Source organism: Cyclopterus lumpus, chromosome 9 (genome assembly GCF_009769545.1).
Source record: "Cyclopterus lumpus isolate fCycLum1 chromosome 9, fCycLum1.pri, whole genome shotgun sequence".
Taxonomy (NCBI): Eukaryota; Metazoa; Chordata; class Actinopteri; order Perciformes; family Cyclopteridae; genus Cyclopterus; species Cyclopterus lumpus.
The window spans coordinates 19,556,418-19,575,464 of NC_046974.1; the positions used below are offsets into that span (position 1 = coordinate 19,556,418).

The window sequence follows — 19,047 nt, forward strand, 5'->3', positions numbered from 1 at the left end:
ATAAATTGTATGATAATTTCGCTCTAAAAGGTCATACATATCTTTACAGTATATGAGAGTGAAGCATGGATCAGAGGGCAGTGGATTTTGTCTGAAAGTTATATAAGCTCACTGTAAAAATGTCAGGTCATTATGAACCTGAGATGAAACATTGAAGAAAATGAAAAATCATGAAAAATCATGAAAAATCTCTTTCCCATGTTGAACTGAACAGCGGGCGACTCGATTAGTCAGCAGCTCACGATCTGGCGTCATTGGAACTAATGTGGGAATAAATTGAGTCAATGTGAGTTTTAAAATGTTTCATTTTGGGTTTTTTGTGTTCGGCACCGGAGTCTGATTATCGGTTTGCCTGCTCGTCTCATTGAACAATGCAGTGCTCCTCCTTCTGCAACAACTACGTTTTCCTGCAACTTAAAAAACAGCTGAACCGACCCACGTGTGTACCGTTGTCTCCTGTTGCATGTTGGTACTGCCAAGTGTTGTTCCGAGTTTGTACTCATGGTTGAATGCACTTATTGTAAGTCGCTTTGGATAATGACATAAAAAAAGTGAACAAACCCAGTTTGAGGGGTGATTGTGAAGCTCCCTAATAAATGTAGAACCTTCCGGCCTGCCATCACTCCTCCATAAAGCGCTCTCTGTGAATAAGAACAGAGTCTCTCTCAGTTCTCCTAGATGAATAACAGTTAGAAACCCATCAGCGCTGATCCAGTTCATTGACCCCGACAGGCAATGCTCCGATGCTGAGACACTCTGTATGCACACACGTGGCATACATTACTCAGGAAATGCCAAAGTGTGTCTTGGTGTCAGTATGATGGGGCAATGAAATTAGTGGTTTCCATCCTTCTGGAAGCCAGCAGAAGTGAGTTAACTAGCTCCCAGAGAGTTTGACTCGAGAACATCGCAGCAGCCAGGAGACGCCGTCCAGAAGACCCGATAGGGATTCTGCTACCGTATCCTGCACCTGAATAAGAGCCGAGAAACACAAAAGGAAACTTTTTTTAAAAAGCCTCAAACTGACACTGGACGGATGTAAATGCGGTGAACGTCCTTCAGTTGATCAGACACTTACCATCCAGGGGTTAGCCAGCTGGGGTAGTCCGAGTCTCTTTGCGATGTCAACACAGGGAGTTCGACACCTGGCCCCGCTGGTAATGGTTTGCAGGTGGGTTATCTGGATTTCTTCCGATTCTTCTCTGGAGACACAAGAGAGCACCAGCAGGGGCCTGGTTGCTGAACCCTCGGCAGAGCTCAGCATGGCCCGAATCTGAGCCGCCTCGGACTCCCCATCACCTACCGATGAGATGGTGGGTTTTTGTTTTTACGCAAATGGTCAGCACTGGAAATTCATACATCGAGAAAACGCTGTGCACAGTGCGACATTGGTGGAAGCAGGAAGAGCAGGAGCAGCCGACAGCAATGCTGTCTGATCTCACCTCTCCCGGGCTCTGCGTTGGCTACGTAGATGAAACCGTCCACCGCCTGGCACACTGGCTGGACCGGAGGAGCAGGGCTGTAGATGGGGCAGCCTGAGTCATCGGTTCCTTCACAGGTAAAAAGTTTATTGCTGATGCTCTGCCGCTGCACTCTGGCTTTCTCCCTCTCTGCCCTGCACACGCACACACACACACAGTTAGATGACTGTGGCCAATATTCACAATAATATGCAGAAACGCTGATTATAACTGCTACTCACTCTTCAAACACAAAGAGCTTACCTATTGGTCGAGTACAGAGTCAGAATATTGAATTTGTGTTGGTTGTTGAAGATGTAACTGATCCCCGAGCCAATACCTAGAGTAGAAAAACAAGGACCGGTTAGATTATTGGGGCAGCTTAAACTGATGATTGGCAAATACTGCCACCTAGTGGTGGGCAAGTAAACCTACAACACAAAAGTATGTAGATGTGACCGTCATTGTGTCAATAATAATGCCCGGTGAGAGTTTATGCTTTATTATCAGCACTCGACATCAAAGTTGTCCCACCATTTATCTGTCTTTGAGGAGTGCCTGACACAGGCAGCACATCTGGAGCATACATGAGCCTTGTGACTAAAGAGACGTCAAGCTGCTCCATGCCGGGGCCGAACATGGCATAGCGCGGCTCGGACGCTGGCACGAGAGACTGAAGAAAAGAGGTCACGACCTCATACGCCGGCCGCGAGGGAAGCCATTGTTGTCTACAGGACGGGCAGCCTTTCAGGTATCTGTTGAGACACGAATGGAGGTCAAAATCTCAGTCAAACCAACCCGTGGACCTTGATGCAAGACGGGAGAAGAAGAAAAAAAAGACACCCACTCTGACATGTAGTCAACTTTGGATTCCGTCCCTTTAACGTCCCACTCTTCTCTATCGTCCAGGCTCTCACCTTCATCGATCAGTGGCGTGTCCAACAACTCCAGTTGGGGCATGCTCACGTGATCAATGGAGGACCAATTTGGCATGTCCCTGAGCAGGAAGTACCTCCACAGTAACGGATCTCTGACCATAGCCCTCCAGTACCGACTGGTGGCTCCCAGGCTGCAAATACTCTCCGGAGACAGAAAGGTCATGATCAGGAACTGTACGTCCACCTTGGAGAGGAAGGACGTGATTTAATCATATGACTTCAACGAAGCTAAAACTAAAAATAGTGTCAACAACCAGTTAAGAGAAGGAGACGGGAAGGAAACGATGGACAATCACTTGAACATATGTTATGAATAGAAATACACATGGGGATATGAAAAGCTAACTTAATTTAGTGAGAGTTGGCAACATAAATAGTATACGTTGAATGTGGGCTAATTAAGTACCATGACAGAACGAGCCGACTCAATAGCCAATTTCTTGTATGTAGGTTAATGAGACATCTCCACACATTGTGAGTGCATTTGACTCGCAGTTCAAATGTGATGCATTATGAGGCCTACTCAACCAAGTGTCATTAAATGTAACGTCTTGAACAGACCTACCCTGAACCCTGCCCACTGGGCCAATGATGGGGGAAAGTTCCTGAACCGCTTTTTTACACAAGTGACTAAAAAGTCAACGAAACCAGCTAGGATTTAAGTATCTGCTCTGTAATCCAAAACTACTAGGGACTAAACTATATTCTACTTTTTACCTTGAGGTAAACAGATTGTTGTCCTTAATCAGTTTGGCAAGAATTTCACATTCTAGCAAACTGAGACTTCACTGGTAGCAAGGAATCCCCTCCCTGAGTGCCGACTCTTACCAGTATCGATCGATAAGTGGGCAATTCCTTCAACGACCTGTGGGCGGGCTCGACACAGCTGTAACTAATTATCGCCAACTCGGGTGTATAACCAGGTTGGTGCTTATAGCGTCAGGGAAGACTCCTCGTATGAAGACTCGGAGGATAAAGACCTAGGAGTCTTTCGTGGGAGTCTTTCGGTGGTGGCTGAGGGCGGCTGAGTATAAACATTTCCCTTTGATAATGTGTTTTCTTTCCATACCTGTGTGCACATCTACTCGTAGATACTATAGACTGCGGACTTGGTCACACATGCATCAAAATCCCTACTCTCTTATTTATCCCACCCGCTCCACACAGACCCAGCGCCTCGTCACAGGAGTCAGCTAACCGCAAGGCGGACTTCATCTCTGGCTTCGCTATCGAGCAATCGCTGGACTTCCTGGCTCTCACTGAGACTTGGATCACACCAGACAACACATCAACCCCTGCTGCTCTCTCCTCGGCCTTCTCCTTCAGCCACACACCCAGACCCTCTGATCCTACCTCACTTACCGGGTAACCTGGAGAGGATCTGTGTCTGAGCCTTGTCCTCTCACTACTGGGGTCCCTCAGGGCTCAGTCCTTGGTCCTCTTCTCTTCTCTCTGTACACCAACTCTCTCGGCTCTGTCATTCACTCGCATGGCTTCACCTACCACAGCTATTCTGACGATACCCAACTGATCCTCTCGTTTCCCCAATCAGAAACACAGGTAGCAGCACAAATCTCTGCATGTCTGACTGACATCTCTCAGTGGATGTCCGCACACCACCTGAAAATTAACCCGGACAAGACTGAACTTCTCCTCCTTCCAGGAAAAGGCTCTCCCACCCACAACCTAACTATTAACTTCAACAACTCAGTGTTGGCCCCGACTCCGACTGCCAGGAACCTCGGTGTGACACTCGACAGTCAACTCTCCCTGACTGCCAACATTACCGCAATAACACGCTCCTGTAGGTACATGCTGTACAATATCAGGAGAATACGACCTCTTTTCACTCAGAAGGCGGCACAGGTTCTGGTCCAGGCTCTGGTCATCTCACGGCTAGACTACTGTAACTCCCTCTTGGCAGGTCTTCCTGCTAATGCCATTCGACCTCTACAGCTCATCCAGAATGCAGCTGCTCGACTGGTCTTCAACCTCCCAAAATTTACCCACACTACTCCGCTCCTCTGCGACCTTCACTGGTTACCGGTGGCCGCCTGCATCCGCTTCAAAACATTGGTACTTGCGTACCGTGCTGCGATCAGATCGGGTCCGGTCTACATCCAGGACATGGTCAAACCGTACACCCCATCTCGTTCACTTCGCTTGGCTTCTGCCAATCGGCTTGTAGCTCCTTCACTTTGAGCTAAACACTCAACAAAGTCACGACTGTTTGCTGTGCTGGCTCCTCATTGGTGGAACGAGCTCCCAATTGACATCAGGACAGCAGAAAGTTTCTACATCTTCTGTCGCAAACAAAAAACAAATATTTTTCGACTATACCTTGAATAGGGAAGGTGGAGCCGTAGTAGCACTTTAGTAGCACTTAAATGTCCCTTACCGATAGCACTTTGTTGTTTAGCCCTTTAGTAGCACTTAAATGTCTCTTACTGATAGTACTTTGTAGTTTAACGTTATTGAAGAAATTGTACTTGCTTGATTCTTGTTGTTCCGAGTTTGGACTCATGGTTTAATGCACTTATTGTAAGTCGCTTTGGATAAAAGCGTCAGTTAAATGACATGTAATGTAACATTCGGGGAAACGAAGTGCACGTGACATCACAGTCTACGGGACACAGCAAACCACTCACACCGCGCAAGAACTGGTTGCAATACATTTCTAATTAGTAATAATAGTCGCTTGCTTTGACATCACAGGCATTAATTTAGCACGCTTTAAACCTCAAACACTTACCCCAACCTCGATGTACCTATAGGATGAAGACGTGTCCATTAAATGCACTCACCGGTAAACTATCCATGAATCCCGGTTGTGGCTCTCCCACCGTGTCCGCAGCGGACGTCAAATCGTCTTTGACAACTTGACCACCGTTTGGAAAATATCGATCTCTGAAGCGCCGCAGGCTGCGGATAACCACCGACTCGTGGAGCTGCTGGGTCTTTCCTGCCATGACTTCGGAAGCGGGACGATACTGTTCGAGCAGCTAGTGACTCGCTGTAATATCGATGCAGCGAGCGGTGACAACACACCTCCGTCTTACTTCCTTGTTGTTGGCTGTCGCGGGGCATTGTGGGTATGGACTTATTTCAATAAAGTGCAGCTAAATCGTATTTTTCTTAAAACAACGCGCGTGTTTATTGTCAACGAGGACATAAAAAACAGAAAAATGATTTTTCGTCCAAACAACACAGAGTCTCTATTAATAGTTATACTATCAAGATTACTGAAGTGGCAGAAAAAAAATATGTAATTTTGCAAGATGGAATACAAGTGGCGCATTACAAAGCTGGTATGAACAAATCTGAACATACTTCAAATAGTCATGAATACATCAGTCAATTGTTTCTGAACACCTTTCTTTTGCCTTTAGTGTATATTTGTATACACACATACATATATAATGTATATGCAATTAGAATATATTAAAAAGCATAACAAAACGGCAAAAAAAATAAAATAAATAAAATGTTACTGTGCATTGTCTCACTTTCAGCTGAATTATCTTCAATCTTGGAAAAAAAGAGGTAAATTTCATTAATAACCTTTTTATATTTATATTAATGTTATTATAACACATTCTCAGAGCAAAATAAGTGCCCCAGTGAACAGTCTGGAATCAAGATGATAACTGCTTTTTCAGCAGAACAGGGCAAAATGTTATTTAAAAACCTTAGCTGCATCCCCTGCCAGTTTTACACCATCAACCTTAACCATTCTAACCTCTCGTTCACCTGCTTTGGCCTAGGCCTTTTGGCATGGGATGAGGTTGCCTGTAGACACTGATCCAAAGACTCTTTTTCCTTCACATACACTTTCTCCCCCATGTCTCCACTTCACCGGCCACAACATTACACCCCACCTGATGGATTGCATTTTTATTTGGGGTTGACACACATTTGAATACTGAACTTAGGTCGGTGCTTGAGGGCAACTTCATCACAGGGGCAGCTGGGTTCACTGTAAAATACTAAGGATTTCCTTGGCATTTTCTGTGTTCCAGCCCTGGCCCTGCAGAGGGCCCTCACAAGCAAGCACGTATTTGTTGAGGATCTGTGTGCCAATGTCCCGAAACTGGAGGCGATCTTCTTTGCGATCCATAGTGTCAGCACTGCAGTCCTCGTACTTGACTGCCCAGAAACACATTTCTCCGATGTACATCATCGTCAACAGGTGTGTGTCTGAGAAGATTCCTGGCCAAAATCATAAGTAGTGATTATGATCAAACGGCCCACATGAAGAATTGTCTCAAACTTGACTGAAGCTGCACAACAGTTTGTGTTATTCATAGATAACTGATAACATATTTACCTTCAGATAGGAAGCTTGCTGTAGCAGTGTCATGGAGCACCACACCATCGTTGAGCTTCACAGAGTTTCTCACCTGCAGCATCCGCATTAGGTAGCGCACCCCTTCCTGAATACACTAGAATGAAATACCAAAGTCAAATGAGCATTAAAACTAATCTCAGCATATGCAAACAAAAAAAGTAAGATACTAAACTTCTGTTTTCACCAAAACAAAAGTACATTTATCTGGCAGAATCAGCCCATGTCTCTGTTCACAAATAAAATGTGCTATATCGACTTATATCTCTTCACAGTGTGGCACCTTAAGGAACGTGTCCTTGTTTTTCTTAATCCACTGTTTTCGTTGATGAAGGGTGTGGCAGTACATGTACAGCAGAGCTCCACGTCTCCAATAGAGGCATTCTAACAGCTCAAGGCCCAACATAGACTGCACCTATTAAAAGACATAAATAGTACTGTTAGACAATGACATGGTAGTAAATGTGTGCCAATGCTTTTTTGTTGTTGAAAAACTATGAATATTAAAGTGTAATTGACATTACTGCGAATACCCTAAAAACATGTACAGAACATGCACATCATCATTTTGAGACACACATATACACACTTCTTGTGCTGGTGCTAGCCTCCCTGCCAAAACTTCTGGCTCAGTCAGGTCTTGCAGCAGCTGCTGGATTTTAAAAGGTGAGCAGTCCTCAGGGAACTCCTGGTCCACCAGTTTATTCTCTTCATAAAATGTGATGTCCAGGATCACCTAAATGATAAGAGACAAATGTATACTCAGACTTGAAATTGAATACAATGTTCAAGAAAACTATGCAAAAGGTTTCACAATGCCAAAAAATGGGGTCAGGGTTTAGATTACTTCACAACAAGACAGACGTATCAATCTACAACTAACCTGACTCCAGCACACATTTGGCTTTAATCATCCTCAATCTAAGCATCTCTTAGTACAAATGTTAAGTAACTTGATCGCAGGCTGGGCATACATTTTCACTCCTACATTGGGAAAGCCATGTTATCAGTTCAGTAAATAATACCACTATTTGTTGATGTATAGAATATGGCATAAGGCTAAACTGAGGTGCTACAAGTTTGATGTTTATAGGGTTAAAACAAATAAATAAAACATCCATTTTGTCAAGGATTTGGCGTTTCCGCCTTCTCAAATTTGAGGATGTTTTCCCTGTTTAATAAAAGTAAGCATGACTGAATACCTTTGAGTTTTGGACTCTTAGACAGATGCACCTCACAACCTGAAGATACCCCTGGGTTCAGGGAATTTGAGATCTGCATTTTTCACTATTTTATGATGATTAATAAACTGGATGATTAATGGGACAGTCAGATATTAAACACTAATGAAGTGTAATGTAATGAAGTACCTGTGTGTAATCCTGAAGCACCTTGGAAAGGTTGCTACTCTCCCCTCCTTGCCTGTAATAGCTTTTCAACTTGTCTAGTATGGCAGACGCATTCTGTAAATAGTCATCATCTATGGAAGAACGATATATTCACATGTTACCAATTACAGGTCTACTTAAGAAAAATGGTAACGTTAAGAGTTTGAACGTCACAAAGTTAAAAGGCAATGGGACTATTTGCCAACATTGTTAATTAATACAATCATAGCATGAAATGTGAACTAACATTTTCTAGCGTTTGACAATGTTTACATGCATAATAACTAAGGGAACAGGTAAAATCTAACACAACGTAATGGCATGTTTACTTCTAACTCTCGACCCTATTGTATTTACTTTGACTGGGCGTTCCGTTTCATGGCCAGCTAACGTAAAACGTTTGTCAACAATAATGCATTTTTAGCTAACGTTAGCACATTTACGCTAGCCGTTAACTTGGAACACCCAGATATTAAAAAACAATCCCCGGTCAGCCGCTACTTAGTTAACAGTATACCGCCCGTTAGTTAACTGTAGGCGAAGTATTAACTACATGCCGACATACACGTTATTTTAACCGGACAGCAGCTGTTGTTATAGTTGAAGCTGTGTTAGATAACGTTAGCTAACTTGCTAGTTGGCTAACAAACTGAACAGTAACCGTAGCCACGCACGCGAAGGGCTAAGAATGGCCACGAGACCGTAAAAAATAACAACGTCTTGTCGTTACCTTGCTTTTCAGCTCTGAGACTGGCACACTTGATGTCTAACTCAAATATCCTTCTCTCCAACTCGAAACCCTGTCGCCTGTAGTCGTCGGCCATGACTAAAAGTATGCGTCACGTGAGCCAGGGATTACTCACGTGCTCACAGTGTCATACCCGTTTCCAAGAGACATCAGCGCGTTTGCGTGCGCATCGCCTGGGGGATATTTATCTCCGCACTACTCAATGTATTTCACCCTTGAGTGTTTAATTAACATTAACGTATCTATAGTGAAAGTATTGTGCAGCTCGTCGAGTACTTCACCGTGGCGTGGTGGTGAAAGGGTTAAATGTGAATGAGCTTGCCGAGCCTCTCGTGCAGGTCCAGCCCACTGGGGAACACGCCAATGTCATTGTAGCGCTGTTGGTGCGCGAGCTAGCATTGCTAGTAGCCACATTGCGACCTTTCGGCAGCCTACATCATCTGTCGTCTCGTCGGCTTGAGCTATCACTGTGCTCTTCGACTCCCTCTCTCTCTGCCCGTGTCTCCAAAATATGGCGGCCCTCAAAGCTTTGTGCAGAGCGGATAACTTATTCTTCAAAAACCTCTCAGGTTCCCGCAGAACCAAATTAAATGTGGTTAATCTCCAATTGAACAAGGTTGGTACGGTTTCGTTGATTCGCCCTAGAATTAACAAGGTTGAAACGTGATGGTCGGACATGGTCAGCATATTGTGACTATTTGATTACCCTCATCTCAGAATAAAGTGCATTTTGTAATTCTTCGTTCTTCAAATGTTACTTTTGTTTTACTTTTCGCTCGTGAACTGACCTTAAGCGGCGACAGTTTAACTCTGGCAGGGATTCTCCATATTTACGTCAACACAGTTCGTCACCACATATCAAACTTTTAGCTGACATTTAGAAATGCATAATGAGAATTTGCATCTGGGAACGGATTTAACACAATTAATACATGAAGCGTAGCTGTTATTCCAAACGTGAAGGTGTGCTCGTGTGTGGTGAAACGACCACATGCGCTTACATAATGTGATGTCTGAAGTTAGAACCAATGAGGAAAGCAACATCCTCAAGGAATCCGTGTTATTGAAATCCCATTGTGTGTAATATCAATTGTCAAGTTACACAGATTTATAATGTAATTGCATTAAGCCCAGCCTATAGAATCACATCCCAATTTTGGTCAATTCAGTGGGTATTGGGAAGTCATTTATAGTGGCGAATGTGCTGCAGAATTATTTTATAATAAAAACTGGTTTCAGCACCACAGGTACAATGTGAGTTCATTCCTCAGTAAACTGCTGCCATGGGGCTCTGGGCTAACCCTCAAGCTTTGCTCCTTTTGTTGAAGGATTTGTTCTGCTCATCGTTCCTCTCCTCAACTGAAATAAACTCCATCAGCCGTTTGAACTGTACAAGCATATTAGCTGCCCTCAGGCGTCTGTCGCCTTGGTTTTAACAAGCAGCGTTTTACAGCAACAAAAAGAAGAACAAAAGCGTTGTACTGATATGTCCTCATTCAGAAATGCTTATAGTTAGTTCCTGGAGCTTTTTTTTTTTTTTTAAAAAGGGAGAAAAAAAGTTTCATGCTTCGCTTGATCTGCTTTCCACAGACCTGCGGGTGCTACTTTTCTACCTCCAACCTAAGAAGTTCACGCTTCTACTCGGATCCCACGGAGGCAGTCAAAGACATCCCAAGTGGCTCTACCATTCTTGTGGGAGGTAAGATAAATGACACTTTCACAAACGGACTCTTGCGATTACAGTGTGGTTTACATAAACGCCTCAATTGACAGTGCTGGTAAATTACCTCACTTTTTTTTTTTTTTTAACTGCATGACAGTTTCGTTAACTGATGAAAAGTACTGTTCAACAGCTAAGTGAGCTTGAACTCTGTCTGACATGGTGGTTGATAACCATCCACACACAGACAGGCACGCAAATTCTACAGCTTTTATTTATAGTCAAGTTCAGAGTGACATTGTTAAACATTTTCCGTTGTGTCACGCCTCTATGGGGGGACACACACAGACAAACAGAAATCTGCCTCACTCAGTGTAGTATTATAAACACTGTATACTGACAAACGACTAGAAATACCTGAGGCTTGATTCAAGGTTGACCAAGTTATTAGTTTTAAGGTGTTTCCTGTGTGATTTGTAACATCTGTAAAAATCCTTTTGTTTTTTCTTCTTTCCAAATCTGCCATGTTCCTAATCTACTCTGTGAAAGTTCCACCTTGATTGACCATAGTTAATCATTGTCACACGGTCTGCAGTGGTTCCTTGACTGCTTCCTCTTGTTTTTGTTAATTATCCGAGGTCTTTTTACGTGTTCCAACACAGGCTTTGGATTATGCGGCATCCCAGAGAATCTCATCAACAGTTTACTGAAGACCGGCGTTGACGGTCTCACGGCCGTCAGCAACAATGCAGGGTAAGGGTGTGTGTGTGTGTGTGTGTGTGTGTGTGTTGGGGGGGTAAAATCAAGTGTGTGTGTGTATCGGAGCGAGAGCAAGAAAGGTAAAGAGTGCCAGTAAGGGCCTGGTTTCCAGCAGAAACGGTAGAAAGTGTGTGTGAACGAGTGAACGTGTGCTGAAGCTTGATTTTAGATATTAATATAATGCCATTGCCACCAAATTCCCTGTTTTAGGAGTGAATATGTTGATGGAGATTAGTTTGTTTATTTAATTCAGGTTTTTTGGATCCACGTTTAAAACTGGAAAGGTGAGCAGTGTCATGTATGTGTGTGTCATTTCTGGTTCATTAGGAGGTGTGCGTTTAACTGTTTTAATGTAAAAGTTCAATCCGACTTTCAACTCTTTCACCAGTTTCGGACAACATGTCCCAGTTAGTCTTGATTGGACTCACGGGCAAGTGTGTCTCTTCATGTCCTCAACGGACTTGTTTTTAAAGTCACATTGGAGAGGTATTGGTGACCTTGTCGCTGTATCCTCAAGCAGGCAGTGTTGACCCGGAAAGATGCCATGGAGTCGGCTTCTGATAAGTTATCAGATTTGCAGGCACAAGAAAAAGACGTTGCAGTGACTGCCTCTCCTTCAGTGGTCAGGTGACATTGTGTGGGATGTGTGTCTTTTCTCTCAGTGGGAAAAAGTAAAGATACACTTTAAACAGCTGACATTTATGCCCTTTGTTAAGCCTGCCTTGTTATCACATACCTTGATGTGCAGCAGAATCTTCTTTAGCACTATGTTGACGTCTCTCTTGTCGACTAGGAAACAGTCTTGTCGGTTGCCATGTTTCCGTAATTAATTCCCAACGTGCTGCCACACAGTAAACATACCTTTTTGTATCTGAATTGTTTACATGGCAACACTGAAACTTGAGTCACCGGAATCTTTTCTACTCAAATCGATCCTGCAAAAAATAATTATTTCCCTCTGACTACAGCCTGCAATCGAAAGTATTGGCTAAGAAAAAAGATTAACCTTTCACCTAAACCTAATTTGATGAACTGTTCCAATTTGCACTTAGCATACATCACAAATTAGAAACCCCCACTCTGAAATCGATTACCGTACGGTCTGATATACTTCTGGAGAACTTTGATTGCATTTCTACAGCTGTATAAATACTTACACAACTGTGCATGAATTGCCATTGCTTGGCAATGTGTGTGTGTGTGTGTGTGTGTGTGTACAGTGGGTACGGAAAGTATTCAGACCCTTTTATAAATTGTCCACTCTTTGTTTCATTGCAGCCATTTGCTCAAATCAAAAGAGTTCATTTTATTTCTCATTAATGTACACTCAGCATCTCATCTTGACAGAAAAAAACAGAAATGTAGAAACTTTTGCAAATTTATTAAAAAAGAAAAACTGAAATATCACATGGTCATAAGTATATATGTGTTTGTGTATTTGTAACTTGGGCCAACGGTAGGGATCCACTACTGTAATTGCACTACACAGCACCAGTATTAGAGTCTCAAAGCTGATACAACTACAAAGTTGAGGTTTAGAGTCACAAGTGGTGGCAAACAGTGATTATTATTGTAGTGTTGCAGTAGAAAGATCAACTGGCTTCGAAGTCTCTCCACGGACTCTGAATACATTTCTCACTGCCCTACAAAGGGAGCTTCACAGAAGTTACTCTTCACTCGATTTTTTTCTCTTGGACATTGATTCTTGGAAGAAGTTCTCAACATATTTACATGAGCCTCTGAACAATCATTGCTCCCCAACTATTACATTCCAAATAGTGGCCGTGTTGTCTCTTTTGTGTATTTTCTGAGCCGGTCCCAACACATTGGATCATCGAATGCATATCTACATGTAGGCTATGTACAATTTAGTGTGAACTATAGTATAGTACATGTCTTTCGTCTGGCTCATGTTGCAACAAGGGACTATTATTGATTATTCTTGTTTTGCAAAGTGTGACTGCAGGGAAGAGGCCTGCAAGGGGAAAGAAGGAGTTATGTAACCTTTCATTTTGCACAGAAGATTTAAGAAAGTTGTTTTGGCACACTGGGAATATTGAATTCTGGCGTGATGGACACTGACACAGTGGGCTCTCTATGCACTGTAATACGAGATGAGAGGGGGATTAAGCTGTGCACAGGAGGAGATGATTGAGCTGTGACAGAACTGCACCCCTTGCAGCTTTATATTCATTCTTTAATCAGTATAGATTCTGCGTGAAAGGCAGAAATTGTGTCCAATGCTGGAAGCTGCTCTGATCACTGAACCTTTATCTCAGTGAGCTCGGATTTTGCTTCTATATCGATGTCTGGCCCCGACAGGAGTGTCCACCCATTGCAGCTGACATGGTGTTTGTCCTCAAACACACATGCAAACACCCCAGTTCCATACACAAGATCACAAACTGTTGCCATTAGTCCGACTTGCCAAACCCTTTTACATAGACGGCCTTCGATGTTTTGTAACTCTAGCGGTGTGTGGGACAGGGTTACACAGTCATCTGTTTTTTATATTCGGAGTGCACATAACCTAGATATCTTGTCAGCTGATGATCTGAGAATAGAGTTGTGGACAAAGCTGCGGTTCCTGATTCTCGGCTTCCTGGGATAGGGGAAAGACGGAGAACCCGTTCCTTGAAAAGCTCAGTTGTTGTATTTGGCTCTGCAGTGGGAGCAGAAATTCACACTTTTTACATTAACATACAGCAAACATTTGTCTAAGGTTTGAGTTGGTTGGTCATTAAACATTATTTGATTTGACTGCAGACTTACTGTCTCTATTCAGAAGAAATTTCGCTTTATATGTTTTCTAAAGTGTTATGAAAACTCTCCCATTATATGTTAATGACTGACCAGCCACATGGAGTCAGCCATTTCACATTCCATGAGTAGCCTAACAACCCTAGTAACACAATTACTTTATTGCGTCACACAGAAAAGTCACAGTGTGACGTCCTATGGTACCATGGGGGGGGCCGGTGTAACCCAGACTTGAGACCGGCATGAATGCCCCAGGTTTATTAACATGCTGTCACTGCATGCATCACAAAAAAAGGGTACCAACTCTGTGCAGTTTTGCCAGACAATAAACAAGGTTACCGTCTCAAATGTCTCAGTGGTCTCATGAGCTTTCCATCGTGGCCGTGGATAGGCTGTTCCCGTCTTTAAGATCACATGAAAGGAGCCGTGTCACTTGGTTTTGGCCCAGTTACAACAACCTTGAATAACCTCTTAACAAGTGGAGGGAACTGTTGAAAGCAGTGGAGGTGATTAGGATTTCTATGAAAACAGAGATCAACAGATAAAATACGTTAATGTCAAAGTGGCAACACATCTCTATGAGCTTTTGCAGACTTAGTTAAACCTGTGAAATCTCTATCAATTTCCTTTTAAATCTTTATTTTGTTGAATATTGAAAATGTGACTTTAAAGCCACACTTTTCTGTCTTTGGTATTTGTTCAATGTCCTGTCGCCTAACTGTGGCTCAGGAGATGGAGCGGTCGTCCAATAATAAGAAGCCCGGCGGTTCAATCGTCTATGTTAGATTGCCTTTGGGCAATATACTGAACCCCAAATTGCTTGAGTCTGAGTGCATATCGTTCCTGAGGAGCAGGTGGCACCTTGTATGCCACCACTGTATGAATGTGTGTGTCTGTTAATGGGCAAATGTCGGCTTGTGTTTATAAAGTGCTTTTAGTGGTTGCTAAGACAAGAAGATCGCCATATACTGTAAATGCCGACCATTAACAATTCACCTAATAGTTCCCATTTTAAATGGTTTGTGATGAGATGTGTATGCTTTTCTTCAGCGTGGATAACTTTGGCCTGGGCCTGCTGCTGAAGACCAAGCAGATCAAGAGGATGATCTCGTCATACGTCGGGGAGAATGCAGAGTTTGAGCGACAGTATCTGACAGGGGAGTTGGAAGTGGAACTGACGCCACAGGTTGGTCAGGAAACGTCTATACACAAATTCCCCCCAAAGTGAAAAAAAAACAACAACAAAATGAAAATGCACATTGCACTAATTTCTCTTAATTAGCTGTTGACTTGTGCCCAGCTGGTTAAGCAGTAGGTCAGATGGGGGACAATCATTGCATTAAAATACAATTTTGCAGCCTGCATGGTTAAACAGTGTCTTATATATCTAAAATTCATGAGATTAAATTTCAAGACCTTTGTCACATGGTTTACCTGTTTTTTAAAAGAGAGATTAGAATCAATAAAAATACCTAAATATTTAAAATATGACACTACCTGTAGCCTCTCACCAGCAACATAAACGTCTGGCTCCGGTGACACTTTGCAAGCCCTCTTTGTGAAGAACATACAAACAGTCTTTTTAACATTCAGATGAAGGCAGGAATTTGCAAGCCATTTAGTTACATTAGTCATTGTGGACGTGAGTTTGAGTGCAGCTTGTTCTTTGTTCTTTGCATGCACATACATCACTGTATCGTCAGCATACATTTGAATATCACACCCATCGCAGACGTCCGGCAAATCATTAATGTATAAACTGAATTAAAGGGGTCCCAAAATAGAACCCTGGGGTACTCCCACAGTAGATCTTAGAGTAGATGATGAAACATCACCCACTCTGACACACTGTGTTCTTCCTTCAAGGTAGGATTTCAGCAGGGCAAGAGACTCTCGGGAAAAGTTAAAACTTGACAATTTATTAAGCAGGACATTGTGATTAACCGTTATTAACAGATAGGAGGTTTTGCTCTTCGGCCATCAATATGTGGCATACTGGACAATAACAAAAGCATGCAGTGGACATTTATATATTGTCTTCTTTTAATCGGACACTCTTTTTTTCCTCTCAGGGAACTCTTGCAGAGAGGATCAGGGCTGGGGGTGCCGGGGTTCCAGCCTTCTTCACAGCCACTGGTTATGGCACACTGATCCAAGAGGGAGGCTCTCCTATTAAGTACAACAAAGATGGCAGCATTGCCATCGCCAGTGAGAAGAGAGAGGTGAGAGTTTTTCTGGATGTGGGGCGACGTTGTTCTCTCCAGGAAGTGAAAGCCATCCTTTCTTCACAGTGCAAGACACTTAAACGCCTGGGTTGAAGAAGCAAAACTTGTGTCCCGGGAAAGCCTGCTTTGTTGGAACCTTTTCAAATGAACGTTGCAACTTGTTTGTGTGGTTTGATTCTAGTCTTTAAGTAGACCAAACGATACTGCATTTAAATAACGAGGGACACATCGAAAGGTCCTGTTTACAAAAAAAAAAGGCCTTTCACAAATGGCGCAATGTGTCGCCATGAACATTTGTCACGCTATTGATTTTCTCAGCAATAATGACTAACCTAGATTTGGACTCGCATCTCTTTGCCAAGTCTGAAAATGCTGTCAAACGGGTCAACATGTTCCTCCTTGACTGCATCCAGCGCCACTCACTCTTTGAATTGTGTCGTCATTGTCTAGGTGCGGGAGTTCAATGGCAGGCACTACATCATGGAAAAGGCCATCATTGGAGACTTTGCACTGGTTAAGGCATGGAAAGCTGACAAGGCGGGGAACATTATTTTCAGGTAACGGGATATAATGGAAAATACCAGTATTTATCTCGTAAAGAATTTGGCTTCTTCCTGCCTCAAAGCACATTAGACTTGTCATACTCACCTTGCTCGTGTTTGCACAACAATCTGCATATGATGATGGTGTCATGTGGTGAGAGTGAAACAGGTTAAAGACGGGTTGGGATTCCATTTAAGAGGTCCTTAGCAATGGAACTTATTTGAACCTTGACCTTTCGATAAGATCTTTGAGTTACATCTTCCGTCTGTATTAGCTCTATGCTTTTCTTCTGTTTGTTATAAGTTTGTTAACACATCTTATCGGCATCAGCTTTTATATCTTGGATTATTCTCACAGCACACTCATTTCAGTTCAGGTTTAGGATCATCACTGGTCATTACTAATTGAGCGCCAGTTCAACAATGTACATGGATAAAAGTCAGAGAAATCCAATTAATAAATCAGTCATTAAGTTAATGGGTAACCTCATCAGTAATGGCTCAGTCTAAATTCAGTGTTCACCCTCCATCTACCATCAGTAAGGTGTTTTGCACCAGGCTGGTGAATGGGAATGATAGAAAGTAGTAGATGTAGGAAAGTATTTCTCCACAAGAGAGCAGTCTCTTCCAGTAAACCCACTGGGTGCGAGATATTAGATGTTACACTGAGAGTTTTTGTGTTTACTTGCTCATCTCTTACCTTTGTTTGAAGTAATACTTGTTTTCATACCTCTTCTTTCTTGCTCTCCTCTGTCAGGAAAACAGCCAGGAACTTCAACCAACCCATGTGCAAGGCAGCCAAAACCACCATTGTTGAGGTATGAGTTTCCAACAACGCAGGCTTCAGCTTTCCTTTTAATGGTGTTCATGCATTATGCAGACTTTCATTTTATGGGAATTTAGTCATTTTGGCACTCAATTGAAAGCAACTCTCCTTCCTTGTGCGTTCTTCTAGTGCACGTTGGTGCACGTGAGCGTGCCCCGCTGGTTAGGTCACCCGTAGCAGTAGAACAACAACACAGTCCACATAAAATGTATTGCTATCTAACCAACCTCAAGCGACAAGTTAGAAAAACAAAACAAAGGAAAAGATCCTTTTCACACTCAAGGTTGTAAAGCAGAAATGTGAGATGGGCATCTCGCAGGTGTAAGGCCAGGTGGTTTATGCTTGTGGGATAAAAGGATCACTTTGAATTGGAAATGGTTCATATTCTCCTGAAAATAACTCTTATACCTCAGATTATTAAACGATTAGACATTCAAAGATCTCAGCCTCAATCTGTATGACCGACAACAAAGTTAGAACGTTCCGCTATTCTCTGGTGTGTGTGTGTGTGTGTGTGTGTGTGTGTGTGTGTGTGTGTGTGTGTGTGTGTGTGTGTGTGTGTGTGTGTGTGTGTGTGTGTGTGTGTGTGTGTGTGTGTGTGTGTGTGTGTGTGTGTGTGTGTGTGTGTGTGTGTGTGTGTGTGTGTGTGTGTGTGTGTGTGTGTGTGTGTGTGTGTGTGTGTGTGTGTGTGTGTGTGTGTGTGTGTGTGTGTGTGTGTGTGTGTGTGTGTGTGTGTGTGTGTGTGTGTGTGTGTGTGTGTGTGTGTGTCACACCTCCCATATAGACACTGTTTGATTTAGAGAACAGCAGGAGAAAAACTGTGTGTGAGAGAACCATAAATCACTGGCGCTTTCAGAAAATAAATAGGTAGCGAAGGGGCTCACATAAAGTACAAAGCACATTTTCAATTATTCCACAGTGGCTGGATTTGAGATTTAGTGCTCTGTTGATTTTAAAAATGTCTGGGACCAAATGGGGGAGAGTACATTTTCTCACTATATAGCTATTTAGAGACCTCTTTTAAGTGGTAAGTAGCACAGGTATTTATTAAGTTGTAAGACAGTAGTCCGCACTATTTCCCATCATGCCGGAGCCAGTGTGTGTGGTGACAACGCCCATGATGCCAGTGATGGATATCAATGAATTATTGACAATGAGTTCTATGTTGAAACATTAAATTATGACACCAAGAAATAGTCTGTGTGACGTCTGCTGGAGGTGTGATGTAGACAGTGGTGACATAAATGAGAATGCAGCCCTGCTCAGATGGCTGCTTTATTAGATGCAAGCATAATTGTTTGGATTTAATATTGAACTGCCTGCTTCAACCTCTGTACCCAGAATCATCTGCTCGAGGCTTTGGTGAGTGGAGAGAGGATGAAACAATTGTTAAATG

General features: G+C 42.9%; 3 protein-coding genes across 3 annotated transcripts in view; 1 reads left to right on the forward strand and 2 right to left on the reverse strand.

Annotated features, from left to right (window-relative positions):
• Nucleotides 1-287: 287 nt before the first annotated feature.
• fbxo4 (F-box protein 4) lies at nucleotides 288-5,455 on the reverse strand. The gene is made up of 7 exons (XM_034541503.1): nucleotides 5,203-5,455; nucleotides 2,308-2,582; nucleotides 1,995-2,215; nucleotides 1,725-1,800; nucleotides 1,443-1,615; nucleotides 1,079-1,299; nucleotides 288-970 (listed from the first exon to the last, which is right to left on the reverse strand). The coding sequence occupies exons 1-7, from the start codon at nucleotides 5,365-5,367 to the stop codon at nucleotides 878-880; spliced, it is 1,224 nt and encodes a 407-aa protein (XP_034397394.1). The 5' UTR covers nucleotides 5,368-5,455; the 3' UTR covers nucleotides 288-877.
• Nucleotides 5,456-5,522: 67 nt separating this feature from the next.
• On the reverse strand, nucleotides 5,523-9,066 carry c9h5orf51 (chromosome 9 C5orf51 homolog). The gene is made up of 6 exons (XM_034541517.1): nucleotides 8,862-9,066; nucleotides 8,114-8,223; nucleotides 7,333-7,479; nucleotides 7,027-7,158; nucleotides 6,726-6,840; nucleotides 5,523-6,607 (listed from the first exon to the last, which is right to left on the reverse strand). The coding sequence occupies exons 1-6, from the start codon at nucleotides 8,953-8,955 to the stop codon at nucleotides 6,372-6,374; spliced, it is 834 nt and encodes a 277-aa protein (XP_034397408.1). The 5' UTR covers nucleotides 8,956-9,066; the 3' UTR covers nucleotides 5,523-6,371.
• A 70-nt stretch (nucleotides 9,067-9,136) lies between these two features.
• The window catches only part of oxct1a (3-oxoacid CoA transferase 1a), a 42,185-nt gene continuing 32,274 nt past the window's right edge, over nucleotides 9,137-19,047 (forward strand). Inside the window, exons 1-7 of the mRNA XM_034541516.1 lie at nucleotides 9,137-9,495; nucleotides 10,470-10,578; nucleotides 11,202-11,292; nucleotides 15,109-15,244; nucleotides 16,131-16,280; nucleotides 16,734-16,840; nucleotides 17,583-17,643. Coding sequence (XP_034397407.1) covers nucleotides 9,391-9,495; nucleotides 10,470-10,578; nucleotides 11,202-11,292; nucleotides 15,109-15,244; nucleotides 16,131-16,280; nucleotides 16,734-16,840; nucleotides 17,583-17,643 — 759 coding nt within the window. The 5' untranslated portion in view covers nucleotides 9,137-9,390. The remainder of the gene's footprint in view (nucleotides 9,496-10,469; nucleotides 10,579-11,201; nucleotides 11,293-15,108; nucleotides 15,245-16,130; nucleotides 16,281-16,733; nucleotides 16,841-17,582; nucleotides 17,644-19,047) is intronic.